Below are 19,822 nucleotides of genomic sequence, written 5' to 3' on the forward strand. Positions count from 1 at the left end.
GCAAATGAAGTATAATCATCAGGGAAAGGATTTATATGTAAATACATATTTACTTATAAAGCTAATATAATTTATATTTTGCATTAGCTTTATGTTTCACAATGTGTAGGGTTGAAAAATCCTACTTTTATTTTCCATATTTTTCCATATTTTAGAGTTTAGTACATATTTTCGTTAATTTCCATATATTTTCCATATTTCATATAAAACAGTCCATATTATATTAGGTTTAACAATAAAACAAAACAAAATTCCATTAACTTTTAAAAATACATTTCAACAATAGAGATTTAAACACATGTTCAGTAATCCCTTTAACATCAGAGTTATTTGAAAATTAGCAGTCCTATCAACAATGGGAAAGTAAGTTACAAAACTGTATTAATTTAATTTAAAATTTTTAACAGACTTCAGTTGTGCAGCTCAACAGTTAAATGCCAGTCAGAGTACACATAGGTTCAGTTTTGTAAATCATACTATAAAGACGGTAAATATGCCAAAAGTACGTCATTCAGTCAATTTAAAATCAAAACTAACAAGTTACATTTCAGAATTTAAAGAAGATGGTTTATCAACTGACAATAAAATATTATTTTGTAATTTGTGTCAGTGTGCAGTATCATCTACACAAAAGTTCCTGGTGCAACAACACATTACAACTAGTAAACATCAGGCCAACAAACAACTAAATTCCAAGCAGAGACAATTGTTTTTAACACAACCAACAACATCGAATGTAAGATCTGAGTTTAACATCGACCTGTGCCGTTCTCTCATCTCTGCTGATATTCCTCTCTACAAACTAAAGAATAAGGTCTTCAGGGAATTCCTTGAAAAATATACTCAACATACAATCCCGGATGAGTCAACACTTAGGAAGACGTATGCTCCATCCATCTACGATGAGACAATACAGAAGATAAGAGATGAAATTAAAGATAGTTCAATTTGGGTTTCCATTGATGAGACTCCCGACAAAGAAGGTAGACTTGTTGGTAATGTAGTTATCGGTTTGTTAAGTGAACAATATTCTGAACGAATTCTTTTACATTGTGATGTTCTAGAAAAGTGCAATAACAAAACTATAGTTAAACTGTTCAACGAAGCTATGGGTATCCTGTGGCCAAAGGGTATTATGTACGATAATGTGTTATTCTTTATTAGCGATGCTGCCCCTTATATGGTCAAAGCTGGACAAGCATTATCTGTTGTATATCCTAAATTGACTCATTTTACTTGTGTGGCGCATGCATTTCATCGTGTGGCAGAAGTGGTCAGAGACAATTTCCCTAAAGTAGATTTGTTGATTTCATCAGTGAAAAAAGTATTTCTCAAAGCTCCCAGTAGAGTTAACGTGTTGAAAGAAATGTACCCTGAAATTCCATTGCCACCAAAGCCAATTTTAACTAGATGGGGTACATGGCTAGAAGCAGTTGAATATTATGCCGAACATATAGACTCTATTAACAATGTTCTCCTTGCATTGGACTCTGAAGATGCAGTCTCAATTGATACTGCGAAAACAGTTACCTGTGACATAAGTGTGAAGAATGACTTAGCTCACATTCAGCATACATTTTCATGCATCATAAAAACGCTCAAAAGTCTCCAAAATAGGCACCTTTCACTATCTGAAAGTTTTGAAATTATAAATAGTACTGTGGAACAACTGAATCGTGGTAGAGGTAAAGTTGCAGATGCAGTAAGAGCTAAGGTGGACACTGTACTTTCAAAAAACCCTGGATATGAAGAACTACAAAAGGTTGTTGCTGTGATGAGTGGTGAATCAACAGTGAAGATTAACTTGGACTTATCCCCAGCAGACATTGTGAAATTGAATTATGTACCAGTTACTTCTTGTGACGTCGAACGCTCTTTTAGTCAGTATAAATCTATCCCCAGAGACAATAGAAGAAGATTCACTTTTCAGCACTTGAAAGAAATGTTTGTAACCTATTGTTATGGTAACAGACAATAAAAATTGTGTTTTGTTGAAACTACATTGGAAGATAAGGTACGTCCATTATATTTTTTGTTTAGTTTGATTAAAATGTACCAATATTTAACGTACATAGTCATTTTTTTATAATTTTAAGTCCATATTTAATTCCATATTTTGGTAAAAATCCATATTTAATTCCATATTTTGGTAAAAATAACTACATATATATTTACATATTTCATATATTTTTAGTCCATATAAATCCGTTCCCTGATAATCATTATGGTGTATAAATGCAACATACGTAACTTAATTTGAACTAACTCATTTGCATAACAATAAAAGAAAGTAATTTGCTAAATAATTTCTTGAAGTATTTGGGGAAGGAGCAGCATTTATTGAAATGTTTTGCATTAGTGGTTGGTATAATTGCGTTATTTTGTGGTGTAACCGAGTTGTTAGTCATTTCAGGACATTGTTGTAGTTGTGTTGGTGTGTAGTCAATCTCTTTGCATCTGCAGACATAGGCTAGTTATGAACTTTTACAATATTATTGGCTTTTCCTGGTGTTCGACATCATATGGGTCCATTAAAAACTTGAAACTTTTCAGTTGCAATTCCAAATGCACATCGCACATTCAATAGTTTTCCTTCTCTGTCTCAGTATATAGTTGAAGATTCTTTTCACATAGTTTACGGTTCTTCTTGAATATGATCTCATTAATTGACTTGTTAATGGGAATGCTTCGTGTGCAACAAAATAATAAGGAAATGTACTCTCTTTTTCATGGTACTTCAATATGGAGGTTATACACTCTATGCTATGTTAAAATATTCTGGTTCTCACTACACTAGAAAAAGCTCCTTTTTCAGCAGGTTGGACATAAACTGGCGTAGTGCAGTACCAACTTCAGTTGCTCCATGTGCAGAATACAGCTTCAAGCAGTTGCTAACCAGTTGAGTTTCACAACAGTTGATCAACTCTACTAACTAGTAGAGCCATGTGCTGACGGCCTAAGATTTAATGCTTTCTCCCACAATCTCAACCTCTTCCACTATTCCTTGCATGACAGAGGACCAATGGTATCAGTGGTGCTTGTACTTTCACAATGTCTATATCGAAGTCATGTTTATTCTGTGTCGATTATGTAGAAAAGAAACTTCCATTCACAATGAGAGGAGAAATTATAGTTTCTGAGTATAAAGGAAATATTAAATGCCTCATTTGTGGCAAGGCTTTGCTTGGCTTTTCAAAACCAATCTAAAAAGCCATTATACTCCCAATATTCTGATTTAAAGGCTATACCTAACCTACGTTATTATTATTGTTATTATTATTATTATTATTATTATTACTATTATATTAAATTCTTTATAACAATTTTAATGTTATATATAGTTAACTGTATTATTACTATAAATGTGATGAACATTGGAAAAGAACATTTTGGAAGAATTACATATAGCTGAATCAGATATAATGTCAGATTTTCATGTTGTTTTTGGTCGATTCGATGAAGATTAGGGAACAGTAATGGTTAAAATAATTATTAGTTATTATTACGAACACATAAACCAAGTTCTTTAGAGTGGATTATTAATTGATTTGATATAGGGAAGACATAACTAAAAATTAGTTACTAACAATTCATCAGTACATCATATGCTTGCACATTAGCTCACTGAAGTCGGCCTGGGTAGCATATAGTCGGTATAGTACTGGCCTTCTGTGCTTGAGGTTGCGGGTTCGATCCCGGTCCAGGTTGATGGCATTTAAGTGTGCTTAAATGCGACAGACTCATATCAGTAGATTTACTGGCATGTAAAAGAACTCCTGCGGGACAAAATTCCGGCACACCAGCAACACTGATATAACCTCGGCAGTTGCGAGCGTTGTTAAGTAAACCATAATTTAAACATTTTCTGGCTCACTGAAGAGAATAACATGCATTATATTAATTTTCAAATAAATGTTGATTGCGTTATATTTAAAAAAGTAACTAGAGAAATATTCCATGCAATAGCTTTGTGTAAATACATATTTTTAAGTTAATAATTCGATAAACAGTAAGAGGTAAATGACGTAATCTACCACTGTCATACTTTGTGATTTGAATCAGCTACCTCTCTAACTCTATCCTCAAACATAGACTGAAGTGTTGGGAGCTGCATTCAACAGTGATTCAATACTACCTCTTGCTTTGGTCATGCCTGGCATAGATGATGGAGCTCCTTCTACTGGGTCTTGTTTACAGTTGCTCCTTGTGGGGTGAATTCCATGTGAACAGTTCCTGATGAGTTGAAAAACAGTTTAAATATCATCTTGCCTTTTCATTTGTCCTGTCGCAATTTTTTTCTTTCGTGGCAATAATGGCGATTTCCAGATGGCCAATTGTCATTTCAATTCCGGATCATTCAGAAAATGTCATGTTTCGTCTCCTGTTATAATCCGGTTGAAAAATGTTGCATTATCGTCAGCACTACTGATCAGGTCACCACAAATGTGGAGCTTGCGCCCAAAAACAGACACGTCCATCAGTTCTAAATTTATATGAGGTGAAAAAGACTAAAAACAATCCTCACATCAATGCTATTTTTTAATATTTTGTGAGCCATTGAAGGGTCGCCTATAAATTAATATTGTATATCACATTCTGTTTTACACAAAAATGCCCGTGCCCTATTGTGAAAAATCTGTAGGACTTGTTCAGTTTTGATTAATAGAGGTGGACTTGTTCAGCATTATTGAAAATTATTTATTTTTTTAATTGGTTGTATAGACTGTTCTTTTTGTATGTTAAATACACCTTGTCAAAATAACTCTGGAGTTTTGATTCTGTCCCTGTAGCTTTGTAGTAATTAGATTGACATCATTGTCAATGTTTTACCTTAGTCATATGTTAACAGTGTTACTTGCCTTCAAATAACAATAAGGGCATGACTAAGTGTATAAGTGTAATACATAATTTTAGGTTGTACAATCAATTCTTAGTACGGTAATATATTTGACAACAGTAATTAATTAGTAAAATCAATCCATTTAGGTATTAATGTTCTGACTTGTTAGTTTGTTACATCTAGAATTGTTATGTTTAAAACAACTGTATTGATATAACGTTTCTTCAAAAAAAATAATTGTACTTTTTGCAACTGAAAACACTTTGCTGTAAATCTAATCCAATTACTGTAAAGAGTCTTTTCTGAATAAATAAGTTAAAAACTTTAAAATTATCAATTACAATTTAGGTCTTTTAAGATCTCATAAAATTCTCACACTTTGTTCCCCAGAATTTAAAACAAAAAATGAGATTAATTTTGAGATTAAAAATACAGGAATAAAATAAGTTCGCACCTAAGAATCTGAAGCTTAGTGATCATGATTGCTGCGTACATGTATGGTAGGCGTAATGTAATTCACGTTTATTTTTTGTAACATTATGCAGAATTACTTTATACAGAAATACAAATTCCACAGTTACTAATTTTTTTTTAGGGAATTAGAGAACCAAGATCTATTCTAATTAATCATTCATTCATTCTTTCTATCAATTACATGATGTTCACAGTACAATTTATATACGATTACATTATAGAGAAATGTAAATTCCACAGTTAATATACTTCTTAGGGAACTGGAAAATCAATAACTATTCTAATTAATCCATTCATTCATTCATTCATTCTTCATAGATTTTCTGTTGATTGCGTGATGTTCACAGTATAATTTATATGCAAATAATCACAGACCGTAGAATGTAAGGATCATTTCCAACTGGTATTGTTTTGTAATATATTCAGAGTTTTTTTTTTTTAAATATAGATGTGTCCTGTACTGTATACTCCATAAGAATGGGTTTAGTTTTCTCATGATTTATGCGAAAATTGTACTAGGATGAATCATTTAACTTCTTAGGTTCCTTACATTGTAAAAACAAAATTTCAATTTTGTGATGTGAAGCACGAAGCGTTAAGTGGTTTATTCTGCACTTCCAGTATGTTAGGCAGGAAAGATGACTATAAGTGAATGACTTAATAAGAAATTAGATATTTGTGAGATTAAATCTGTTTCAGAAACCTTTCCAAGCAGCCATGGAGGCTCTAGATCAATACTGTAATAGTGATGATGAGGTCTTCTTTGGACAACTAACAGTGAAAGAAATTAGGAAGATTTTGAGTTTAAGGAGAAGAACAGAAGTACTGAAACCAATGACTGAGTAAGTGTAATCATAGTCACTGATTCACTATGAAATGCAGTGAAAATCTCTTACAGTGACATTTTTAATAGTATAACCAAATTTGCATCTAAAAACGAACAGGAAAATGAAGTGTGTTTCATTACGAACAAATATAATTTCACTCATAACAAGGTGATTTACGAAATTATCCCGGTACTTCAGAACTTATTCTTGGGGTTATTTTGGACTTAGAGTTTTTGTGAATCTGAGTCCTGTTCTTAATAACTAAAAGGGTTGTTTGAAAAGTTCATAGCCTGACATAGAAATTAAAGTAGGATTATTTTGAAACAATTTTTCGTGCTAGAACTAATGTAAAATGGCTGCTAACAACGATGGCATTGTTGACAGGTTTTCAGTGCTATCTATGTGTCAGGCCACGAACTTTTCAAATACACTCTGTATAGTGCTTCAGTAGTTTCAATGTTATGTAAAGGAACACTGTAAAAGTTTAATTAAATAAGAAAGTTATAAATGTTTAATACAAATTATTAGCAACTTTTGTCTTGACGATTCACAGCACTTTCATATATTTTAGTGTGGAAAAAAAAATGTCGTGAATTTTATTTCTCAGAATATGAAAGAACAACTTTCCTTATGAATGATGTGTTTGTATCTGGAGAAGTTCGTTCTTTGTCTCTCTACCCTGATCTATGTTTATAACAGATTTTCGGAAATATAACTTCCTGGTGCATTGGACCTGACTTTGTGAGTGTGGAACATGCATTTTTTCCCCTCTAACTAGATTCTTATGAATATAATGAGGAAAGATATACGGTATCTATGGTTTAATCAAAATATGTCTCTATTACAGATAACTTAATGTTTTAATTCTTTGTGTGAGGTAGTCTATCTGAAAACAGATATGGTGTTAAAGGATTCAGGAAGTGCTATCTGACAATCTCCCATGTGTGAACTTATTTGTGGTAATTGTTTTCCTCAGATAGTAAACAGTATGGTGAAAATGCTATTGAATCTGGCTACCTGTGAGAGAAGTGCGAAAATGGCAAATGCATTTTACATTTGAAAAAAGTGTCACAAGGATGTTGATGAAAACAGTATTTTTTTAAGCACATTGTGACAATATATCAGACTTTTCGTCTGCAACTTTTCAGTAAGAACAGATATAGTATATTTCTGCAGTGGTTGACTAAAATTCAATGGCAGGAATGAAAAAAATCGAAGCCAGAAATGATTCACTGCATTTGATTTGGAAGTAATTGTTGTAAAATCATATTTTGTGATGTCACACCAGTGAAATGGAGTCTTATAGTCACATAAAGTTTTTTAATTATTGCAATTATTTGAATTTTTATCAGGAAAATTAAAGATAATTAAGTTTTCTATTAGGTATTATGAGATTGTGTATTTTTTTCCAGTAAAATAACTTATTTTCTGTGGAAAATGAAATTCATGCATGTTCCTCAATATGCATCTAGATTATGGTGCAACTTCCAGACATGTGTGCAGACGGTAGTGATTTTGGCTAAAATGGCTAAAAAAAGCTTCTTTGGGACAGGCATACTGTAAAGTATATATCTGTGACTATAGTGTGTTCTGAGACTGCATACTGGTAGATCCATGCTCTGTGATAAAAGAATGCGATCACCATAACAGTACCAGCCAACTTCATAACTTTAGTTTTCTTTGGTGTTTGTGATGATGGACTTTTCCATACAGAACTCTGTTGTTTGTCCTGAGATTCATACTGATGTACTCATGTTAATCACAAGTAATTATAGACTTTTGATAATCCTCACCATATTCAAGTGCCTGTGTTATTAGTGCTTGGCACATTTGAACTCACACTTTCGTTCTAGTGTGAGCAACACTGGTACCCAGCTTGCATAAACACAATAAAATTCATGTTGAGGTGTTCGAAGTTTCAGTGCAGTGTTTCTGCAGACAAAATCTTAACACTGCATGCTTCTCAACTGTGATGTCCATGTCTTGACTCGTGATTTGTATATGATTGAAGACAGAACCTGTTTCAAAGGATTACAGTTGCATGCACATGTACATTAGATAAAAGTTCTCTTTTGCAGTTGTTAACGTAGTTAGTGGCAATATAGCATAATTTGCAATGGTTTCCATCAGCATGTTAGTATGAAAAAAGTTGTGCATTTTTTTTAAACGCTTGTAGAATATAGAAAATAGGCATAGGCCTATATCAAGATTTTAGGCTTTTATAGTGATTGTGCTATGAGAAAGAATGTGGAGTTTTCAACTGTGTATTCTATTAATTTTTACTTCATTCTATAAAATATGAAGAGAAATTATTGTGATGCTGCAAGAATCGGTTTCGAGATTTTCAACATGGTTTTAGATATGATATGTGTGTACAGCAGTTTCTACTAACTATTGAACAGATTTTGTTCATAATCAGTATCTTTGAGTCAACTTATCTTGGAATTAAGCAATGGAATGGTATAATTTTAGGTATGTCTTGTGAGTAATATTTTAGGAAGATAAAGCACAAGCAGCAATATAGCCTAATTCGAAATAATAATAAAGGAACAGAATTGTTACAAAAAACGAACATATGTATACCAGTAATGAGAAGTGTGTCATCTTTGTGACACTAATTTTTTATACACCTTGATTACACAACTTTTAACACTGTATCACTTCGGAATATGTATGATAAGAACTTTCTTGTGTTAACAAGGTACGTTAAAATTTAACACAAGAAAGTTCTTATCATACATATTCCGAAGTAATTTTTTACTTTGTTACTAAGCCAATACAGTGTATAAAGGAAAAATACGGTTCTGTTCCAAGAAACTGATTCTAGATTTTTATGAGGGGGGGGGGACACAGGTTTTACATTTTGTCATTGTAAAAAAGTGGCTTTCTGACGTGTCATTTCTGTCTGCCCATCTGTGTACAGAATTTCTCCTAAACTGCTGAATGGACTTAACAATATTTCTCAGTCAATTTATTTTCAAAATGTTGTGACTGGAATATAATCATTTTCAGAAAAAAATAATGGATTTTGATTTGAAGAAATGATGCAAACTAGCTATTTAATGGTAAAGAAGCGACATAAATGTATTAATTATAAAATATGTCACAGAAATAAACTAAATACAAATATTTACATACAGAAAACGTAATAAATTTTACAGAAGAAAGAGTTCGTCCAAAGGTCTGGATTCAGGAAGAGTACCTAAAACGCTCAGTGCATTTCCGCATTGAATAGCAATACTTAAGCGTTGACACAAATAAGTAGTGTGCAATGGCGATCACCAGTAATGGAGATCAAAATTTGACCGATTTGAGATACCAAAACTTTAGCGAAATGACTCCAAGAACCAAAGGTCTCCACAGCAAAAGGGATAAAGATATAATTGTCTAAAAGATGAGCACATTTATTGACTTTTTTTCTTCACTCGAATTAATGAACATTTCCTTTTTTATTTTCTCTTTACTTGAAATAAAATGACAAATGAAATGATACAGATCTAATGTCTCCATAAATAGCCTATTGGTTTCAGGGAAATTTATTACCTCTAAAGTTTCCTTTTCCTTAGTCTGTTTTCAATGTGACTAAGACAAAGAAATTGGGACACTAGTAGGTTATAATTGACGAATGAGGGATGTCTGCCTAAGCATGGTAAGACGAGTTTTCAAATGGGTTTCAGCAGATCCTATCCCACATTTTACCAGTAAGCTCTTCTAATCTGCCTGTAATCTCTAATAAATATGCATGAATAAACATAAAATACGTTCTTTTATTAATATAAAATCAGTCCAACTGACCTAAGTATTTGAAAATATTAGTTTAATAATATCAGGAGAATGGAAGAAATCCAAGATCCTTAGAATTGATCAACAACAGCAACAGCAATTTAATGCATTCAGTGTTCTGTCCAAGGGCAGGTCTTTCACTGCAAACCCAGCTTTCTCTAATCTTTCCTATTTTCTACTTTCCTCTTTGTTTCCTCATATGATCCATGTATCCTACTGTCGTCTATCATCTGATATCTTCTTCTAATCTTCTCCCGTTCACCATTCCTTCCAGTGTATCCTTCAGGAGGGAGTTTCTTCTCAGCCAGTGATCCAACCAATTCCTTTTTCTCTTCCTGATCACTTTCAGCATCATTCTTTCTTCACCCACTCTTTCCAACACAGCTTCATTTCTTATTCTGTCTGTTCACTTTACACGTTTCATTCTTCTCCATATCTACATTTCAAATGCTTCTATTCGCTTCTCTTCACTTCGTCGTAATGTCCATGTTTCTGCTCCATACAATGTCACACTCCATACAAAGCACTTCATTAGTCTCTTCCTTAGTTCTTTTCCCAGAGATCCGCAGAGGATGCTGTTTTTTCTATTAAAAGCTTCCTTGGCAATTGCTATCCTCCTTTTGACTCCTTGGCAGCAGCTCATGTTACTGCTTATAGTACACTCCAAGTATTTGAAGCTGTCCACTTGGTCTACTTTCTCATTTAGAAAAGTTTATCTTCTGTATTTTTCTTCCTATGACCATGTTCTTCGTTTTATTTGCATTTATCTTCATCCCATACTGTTCACAGCTGTCATTTAGCTCCAGTAGCATATCCTTTAGTATCATTTCCCCTTCTGCTAACAACCACCATATGATCAACAAATCTGCACTTTATTCTTCTTCCTCCTACTATCACTCCTCCCATGTTCTGAAAACAGTTCTTTACTAAATCCTCCAAGTAGATGTTGAACAGGGTAAGTGATAAAGGACATCCTTGATGTACTCCTCTCCCAACTTCACTTCTGACATTTCTTCTCCTATTCTGACTTTGACTCGTTTCATAAAAGATTACTGAACAGAATTCTCTCTTTCTAATTCACACCATCGTAATTTTTCAGTTGTTAACTTTAACACATTCTGACATTTTAATGTTATGGTGATGTTATCAATGACTCAAATTTTCGTAGAAATTGTGATATAATAATAATAATAATAATAATAATAATAATAATAATAATACACAACATTTAAAATACCGATAATGTAAATAGTTGTAAACAATTTTAATAATGACCCCTCCCCCCCATTCTTGACACAATTCTGTGTGTGTCACTGAAGACATGAATGTCCTTTATCACCACTTCTTATGGCTTTTAGAGAACCAGGAGGTTCATTGACCCCTCACATAAGCCCACCATCGGTCCCTATCCTGAGCAAGATTAATTCAGTCTCTACCATCATATTCCACCTCCCTCAAATCCATTTTTATATTATCCTCCCAACTATGTCTCGGCCTCCCCAAAGGTCTTTTTCCCTCTGGTCTTCCAACTAACACTCTATATACATTTCTGTATTCGCCCATACGTGCTACATGCCTTTCCCATCTCAAGCGTTTAATGTTCTTAATTAGCCTATGTCAGGTGATTTAATTTTTATATTGACAAAGCCAAAAAAGAATGACAGCAACTGCTAACATATAATTATTTTGTAAATGGAACAATTTTAAATATGGTCTTATTTACTGATGACCGAGTGATCTCTGATTCAGGGGATAATTTACAAAAGGCTGTTTATTTACTACACCAAGATTCAGAAAAAGATAATTTAAAAATTCCTATAAAAAACTGAATTACTTGGATTTAAAGAAACTGATCCTCTAAGAACCAAAATTATATTAGAAAATAAAACAATAGAACAGTTTAATAAGTTGGCTGTATTTTCTCTTATAGTGAGGCAAATTACATAAATTCCAACAACTAGTAGATTCAATAAGGAAAACTTCAAAAAGGAAAGTGAGACCAGACACAAATAAAATTTTATGAAATTTTGGCCATTCCAACACTGACATATGGATCAAAAACGTGGACTCTCAAATCTCCACAGCTACTGAGAATAGACACTGCAAAAATGAAATTATTACGACCTCTGGCAGGATATAACCTGCCTTAAATGTAGTGAAGACATAAGAAAAGAACTTCATATCTGAAATATGAGAGACTACAGACAAAGATGGCAAGAACATTTATTGCATATGGAAGAACATAGACTACCTAAACGACTAAACAATTACAGAGCAAAAGGGAAAAGAAGATTAGAGATCAAGGAAATGTTGGAAGGACGAATTTTGAAACATGGGGAGTCGGAACTGGCCTTAGTCCCTGTTTACCAGGCGCCTCACTCTCTTAGCACGCACATTACATTTTTTCTCCAAGTCGGGCATCAGAAAAGAATCGAGCTCTGGTCTCAATTCCATTCCTGTCCGTACTATCAGGAATGTGTAGATTGGCTGTTCCTCAAACAACTGATGCGCGCATTTGCCTCTGTCATCATCAGCATGTCGCTCTGCAGAATCCTAGTCTGCTTGTGTCTCATCACGTCTGAAGAGCAAGTGGCTTTCCTTGCTGCTTCAGCAGGGGTGATATCATTAGTTGCAGCAGCTGGATCAAAGAGGAAGTGATTTTGTTGGATAAAATCGTGGAGAAAAGGGAGGGAAGAAGCAAGCAGTTTAAAATTGTTAAATAACGAATTGCATTTAGGGGATGCCTTAGCGTATGGGAACTATTTGAGAATGAGTGAATGTAATTTTAATAAACTTCTCAGTTACATGGAAAACTCGGTTAAAAAACAAGTTATGTGCTACATAAGATTTCTAGCAACTGGTGAATCACACCAGAATTTCAAACACTTCTGTTCAAGTCCTCTTGAGTAAAGAAGTACCACATTTACGTGAAGTTTTATATACAGCTCTTTGAAAGGAGAATACTTGAAGACAGTCTACAGTTTGTTTGAAGGAATCATAAAGGGATTGATATAAGGGATTGTTGAATGGTTAATGATAATACAATAATAATAATTATCATCATCATAATATCACTATTAAATTGTAATGTATAGGGTGTTTAAAAATCCAGAAATGCATATAAAGTGTTAGTTGGGAGGTCGGAGGGAAAAAGACATTTAGGGAGGCTGAGACATAGATGGGAAGATAATATTAAAATGGATTTGAGAGAGGTGGGATATGATGATAGAGAATGGATTAATCTTACTCAGGATAGGGACCAATAGCGGGCTTATGTGAGGGCGACAATGACCCTCTGGGTTCCTTAAAAGCCAGTAAATAAGTAAGTAAGTGTAGGGTGTTTAAAAAATATACGGCAAATTTTCAGGGTTGGATTCCACACTTGTAGACGATAAAAATATTAGATAAAAATGGGTCAGGAAATCAATAATTATTGAGATATCAGACATTAAACTATGTTAGTGTTGCAAATTAATGGTACAAAATTAACTTACTACAATACATATAGTTAGTCTTGGCTAATAAGGTCAGTGCTGAATGGAATCTGTTAGCACTTGTAGATGGATTGTAGTAGTTAAAACACTAAATGTGTAGGCATGACCTCACCAACAACAGCTTATCTCCTTTGTTAGAAGACATTTCACTAGTAGTCCAGCAAGCTAGTAATGTACTAACATCAGATACATCATTGTCTGATATCTCAATAATTATCAATTTCCGGATCCGTGTTTTATATAACATTTTTTGGTCCTCTCCATATGCGGAATCCAACTCTGAGATTTTGCCGTGTATTTTTGAGACGATATAAATAGTTAGGTCTATTTGTCTTGGGTGACTGGTGCTCGCGACATTTGTTTCGTTATTACGAACATTAAAGCCATTTGAATTTCCCATTTTGTCTCATTAACTTCAATGCCTGCACCACTTTCTTCGACTTCACTATTAATTGCTTCTTATTGGAGCAATGCGACCACATAGTCTTTGTTTTAGATTTTATTTCAGTCACAGTAATTTCACATCTCACTTTTCGGAGTTCACTGGACATTTGTTGCACAATGTTCTATGAATAGAATTGTCACTTTCTTTCTCCACTTAGCCAAATTATTAATTTTATATTAGGTACTGTATTAAAGTGTTATGCTTTAAAATTATTTTCCAATTAACTATCTACATTGTGATTTATAAATGAGGCAAAAAACTATATAACTTAGTATTTTAATGTTATAAAAGAGAAATAAAGTAGATTAAAATATATAATTAATACTGAGTGACACAATAAGCCTTCTCTCAAGAAAATTGTAACCGTACTGCATGACAACTTTCACTTGAATGCAGGGCAGGAGACAGAGTAGGTGTGGGAAAGCTGACAGACACCTGGTTTCAAGAAAGGAATTAATGAGACTGTGTACCTACGCATTCGATTTTCCTTTCCTAACAGATCAGTCAGATGCCTAAAAGGCGAGAAAACAAGACTGTAAACTGGGACTTAAGGCCTAAACTGAATAATTTATGTTAATGATTCATTTAGTTCTTGCTATGCTGCTGAATGGATTTTGAACTTTTGTACAAATAGTTTCTTTAAGTAACGTCTCATGCTAAAAATTATAAAAACGTATTGATTCACTGAGGAATGAACCAGTCTACCACTGTGGAGTAGTGGTTAAATGCCTGACCGTGAAACGAGCAGACTGAGTTCAAATCCAGGTTGGGACAAGTTACCTGGTTTAGGTTTTTTTCAACGTTTTCCCTCAACCACTTGAAGCAGAATTGCTGGGTAATTTCCAGCGTTGGATCTCAGACTCATCTTGCCTATATTAATTTCATCTATCATCTTTAATAATTTCAGGTTTCACAGGAGATAGGAGCAGATGTGGTCCTTTTATTTGCTTACTGTTGTTGTCTGCCTGGGGGAGCTGCACAAATCCAGGGAGGCATAGGAGTTCAAATTCTGGTTGGGACAAGTTACCTGGTTTAAGTTTTTTCAATGTTTTCCCTCAACCACTTGAAGCAGAATTGCTGGGTAATTTCCGGCATTGGATCTCAGATTCATTTTGCCTATATTAATTTCATCTATCATCTTTAATAATTTCAAGTTTCACAGGAGATAGGAGCAGATGTGGTTCTTTGATTCGTCTACTGTTGTCTGCCTGGGGGAGCTGCACAAATCCCAGGGAGGCATAGGGACTCTTTATAGTGGACTACAGTAGACCTGGAAGTGTAGCTCCCTTGGACAGATAACACCTTGGTAAGTCGTGGAATCTCTATCGTGCTGTGATTTTCAAGTCATTGGATGCAGCAAAATATAGCATGTGAAATGCGAACAGATACCATCGATCTGGGGAGGTGGCATATAAACAGGAAGACAAAGGATTATTTCTACATACGAGCAAACTGCCAGAACTGGATGTCAGAACTGAATCAATAACATGACACCAAGCAGTGAATCACATGTTCACATAAATGCAATACTAAGGATTCCAGTAATAATCTCAATATAAGGAGGTTGCACAATAAGCCCCAGACTGAGGTGCTAACCTTTGCGCCCTCTTCCTCTGGAAAAAAAAAAGAATGAACTCTGCCAGATGATTGAATCTCCATTTTTTCAATTTTGTGGCCAGTAGTTTATGATAAATTGCTTCATGCACGGAGATGGCATATCAAATAATCTTGTCTCTTTGAAGAATCCAAAAAACATGTATTTTTCGAGAAAATCTCGAAATCGATATTTTGCAGAATCGATATTTGTTTTCTATCATGAAAAGATAAGCTAAAAGTATTTTTTTTTCCTTTCTGTCATGTTTGTGAGTATAGAATGTAAATCTTGTTATTATAACTCACTCAGTAAGTAAACTATATTGCTTCCAACTGGAATATTTAATACTCATTTTTTTGTCTTGATCTGTTCAATTCATGAATTCTAAAACCTTTAAAGCAAATATCATGTCTAATTCACAAAACTTCTTCAGTCATTATTTTAGAGTAGAATAATACCCTATGGTCTCAACATGTTGAACCAGATATCAAGTTCTGAATCTGTCACCTTTACAAATAATCTCTCTCGTGTTCTTGTTTTGTTTTGTAAGATATGGAAATATTTGTTTCAGGCTTAATGAAGAACATCAAAAGGATACTTCTGATGGTAAGTTATTATTAAATCATACAATATAATTATTAATTACATACAATACACTAATATGATATAACTTTGCTAAAATTTTAAACAAAGTTGGAATTCTGAACATACAAAGTTTACTTGAAATCGAAACTAATTTTATGGATCAGAAATATTAATAGCAGCTAAAGAAACAACATTAAATGAACTAGAAACATTATAAAATAGATTGGTCTGATTAGTCACAGGAGCAGTAAAAACCCAACACAACAGCAATAAGGATGTTTACAGATATAGCTCCAGTATAGAAAGTGATAGAAAAGAAAGCTCGTGTACTGCATAAAGCCTGCATATTTATGTTATATTACTTCCAAATACTGTATGTAACAAAAAGCATTAAAACGTGTAATAATTTCTAATAAATGTGACCCTATTGGCCCTCTTTAGCAGTGGTCATCAGCACAGTGCACCCTCATGCTAGCATTTCTTACCCGCAGATAAGAGAGGCATTAACATGCATCCGTGGCTGCTGGCGGGTATGCTTTCTACTTCTTTCTTCTGCACAGTGCATATTGCGATACACTCCTTACCTGTTATGCATTTCAGCAAGTTCTGACGACCACTGCTCTATAGGGCTTTAATTTAATTTGTATTATTTATGTTAGTGTTTGTATTTTTTGTATTAATGTGTGCTTTCTGGTAGGATGGAAGAGAAGGCCTTATAGCATTAATCCTGTCAGATTAAATAAATAAAATATCAAAATTTATTAAATTACATAAGTTAGGTCAGATGCAACAGTGTTCATGAGTAAGATAGTTATATATAATAAAAGTAATAAAATACAGTTATATGAACACTTTTCATATAACTGTATTATATTACTTTTATTATATATAATTATCAAAATTTATAATAATGTTATAATATAATAATATTATCATGCTTTGTTTGTCTGTCGTAAGGTTACCATAATTCTGGATACAAAAATACAGATGTACAGTAGAACCCCCTTTTTAACGAATCTCTGACGGATTACTTCCCCCCCCCCCCTTAAAAGTGGGTTTAGATAAAATAGAAGGAAAGACTAAAATAACTGGTACTAACATGTATATTATATACCAAACATCATAATTTAATTTGGTCTACAATAATTATTATTTAGAATTCATTTCATTATAATATTTTCTAACTCTTCAAATAGTGAAGCACACATGTTATTCCATTTTGTTGAACCTGAACCACACTGAAAAACCGCATTGAAATTTTATCCTTTTTTATTTCCTATAATGAAGTAGTTGGCAAAACATGCTTTTTTTGCTATATGCGATAGTGTTATTTGACGATTAGCCTCAAAATTCCTTATTATTTTCACTTTATGTCCAATAGTTAATTTTTTTCATGTAGTCACCCTTGATGCATAAACAAAATAAATAAAAACCTGGAAATTGGATCCACAAAACTCGTGAGAAAAAAGCGATACGTGGTAAAAAAATTAAGTTTCTATCTGGAATAAGTTTCACACTGAGTGTACCCAAGTTTGAAAAATCCCAAAATGAATATGGGTCAAGAAAATGGGATGTAACTGAAGTCTGACTTGCTTACAGTTACAAAACTACTAAATAAATGGCCTTTGCCATAAGACTTCATCATTTTCATGGTAGGCCGATATGGCCTGTTCCATCCAACTAGAAAACATTTACAATTCATTTTCCCATCTTCTTCTTGGGCATCCCACATCCCTTTGACCTCTAGGAGTGTAGTTCATGATTTGTTGGGTCAGCCTATGATGATCCATTTGTAAGAAATGCTTCTGCCACATCATCTTATTGTCACATGTCCTTTCATTGATATTTAAATATTTTCAGTTTATTTCTGATATCTTCATTTCTTTTCTCATCTCGCATCATATATCCAGCTGTTTTTCTCAGAAATGTAATTTCAGCTGTTTCAATTTTCCTTTTGTCTACTCTCTTCAAGGCCCAGGTTTCGCATCCATAAGTTAGTATTGGCACCACCATTACTTTATAAAACTTCATCTGTGTATTCTTTTCTTGTTTTATTCATAAGTGTTCTCCTTATGGTGCCAGACATAAGTTGGAATTTATTTATCTTACTTTGTAAATCGTTCTCTTGGTTATATGATATGTCACAGCCTAGGTAATTAAAGTTGTTACATGATCTGTAATCTCGTTGAATGCTGATATTTTGGAATATTAAATTTAAAGTGTCATTGCTCATATGAATCAGAAATTTTTTTTAAGCTACCTTGTCATATCTGGTTCCCTTAAATTCTGAAAATTTTCATTGACTAAATTTTGATGACACCTGATCTGTCTCAATTTCATGATGATATGTTTGGTAAATCTATAAATCTAGTTCCATAATTACTGTTCTTTAGTACAGTAGAATTCCTCTTAACCAGCATCAGTGGGACCAGACAAGTTCCAGACACGAGATTTTGCTGAATAATAAATTGAATAAGTATTTAAAAAAGTTACTTATTCGTATTTTATTATGCAGCCATATGAAGCTTTACAATTAATGTTTTTGTATCTGATAAGTCTAGTAATAGTATATATTCATTCATTCATCATTCAGTGTTCTTCCCAAGTCTTTCACTGCAAACCTAGGTTTCACCAATCTTTTCTTCTTTCTGTCATCCTCTTTGTCTCCTCATATGATCCATATATTTTTATGTTGTCTATCATCTGATATCTTCTTCTGCCCCGACCTCTTCTCCCATCCACCATTCCTTCCAGTGCATCCTTCAGTAGGCAGTTTGCCAATAACTCAACCAATTCCTTTTCCTCTTCCTGATCAGTTTAAGCATCATTCTTTCTTCACCCACTCTTTTCAACACAGTTTCATTTCTTATTCTGTCTGTCCACTTCACACATTCCATTCTTCTCTATGCTAATTAGGATTTCCTGTTCACTGATCAGGTCAAAACTCTGATTGAACTGATATTTAACCCTTGCGGTGAATTTCGGTGAAGTCTGGAGGGCCTAATTAGTCAAATCCACTCTCCTCACCTTCACACTGGGGCTCTCTGGGATCTTTTAAGATACGAAAGAGAGAGTGGTGTGTGGAAAGCAACAGGAAACTACTGCATTTAACTTTCTCAAGAAAAACTGCAAACATGGCATGATGAGTCTTTTCATAGTAAAAGATTCCGGACATAAACAATAATATATATAAAAGGTTTATTTTCAATTTTATGACTTAACAATTTCGTTTACATTAACACTTGATATTTTACATATTAAGTGTCAATATACTGTTTGTATTAAAATTTTCGCCTGGTATGGCATCTTCTGATACAGTTTTAGCAATATCTATTTATCACATTAGTTTGATCTATAATATAATTATATTCATTTATCTATGTTAACTTAAGGTTATGTACAAAATTATAATTATGGTTCTGTCAAATATGTTAAAATACAGTGCATTGATAGATACTGTACTTAAATAATGTGTTATTTGCACAATAATTTTCATGAGTTTTATTCATATGTTACCTATAAGCATTACTTTACAGAGCACAAAACCAAGAGTATAATTATTGCCCTGAAGTGTTTGAAACGGGATGAAATCCAAGAAATAATTCTCAAACTACAACATCAGAAGTGCCAGTATTTACAATTCTACTACAAATGATATTTGTCCAGTGTGATTGGCGTCTGGCATGCAGTCGAGAATAACAAAAAATTATTTTGCTTTTATTTTTTTAATTCCTAATTTTTTATTTAATACCACTTGCTAAAACAGATATAATTCCATTT

General features: G+C 33.4%; 1 protein-coding gene across 5 annotated transcripts in view; it reads left to right on the forward strand.

Moving 5' to 3' along the window:
- The window catches only part of LOC138711870 (uncharacterized), a 77,467-nt gene that overhangs the window by 9,000 nt on the left and 48,645 nt on the right, over positions 1-19,822 (forward strand). For 3 of the 5 annotated variants that reach the window (XM_069843124.1, XM_069843125.1, XM_069843126.1), the window contains exons 2-3: positions 6,014-6,156; positions 16,029-16,063. In XM_069843124.1, coding sequence (XP_069699225.1) covers positions 6,032-6,156; positions 16,029-16,063 — 160 coding nt within the window. In that variant the 5' untranslated portion in view covers positions 6,014-6,031. Of the gene's footprint in view, positions 1-6,013; positions 6,157-15,015; positions 15,170-16,028; positions 16,064-19,822 lie in introns of those variants that run through there. The other 2 variants (XM_069843128.1, XM_069843127.1) reach the window with 2 other exon arrangements.

Source organism: Periplaneta americana, chromosome 13, assembly GCF_040183065.1.
Source record: "Periplaneta americana isolate PAMFEO1 chromosome 13, P.americana_PAMFEO1_priV1, whole genome shotgun sequence".
In the NCBI taxonomy this organism is placed as follows: Eukaryota; Metazoa; Arthropoda; class Insecta; order Blattodea; family Blattidae; genus Periplaneta; species Periplaneta americana.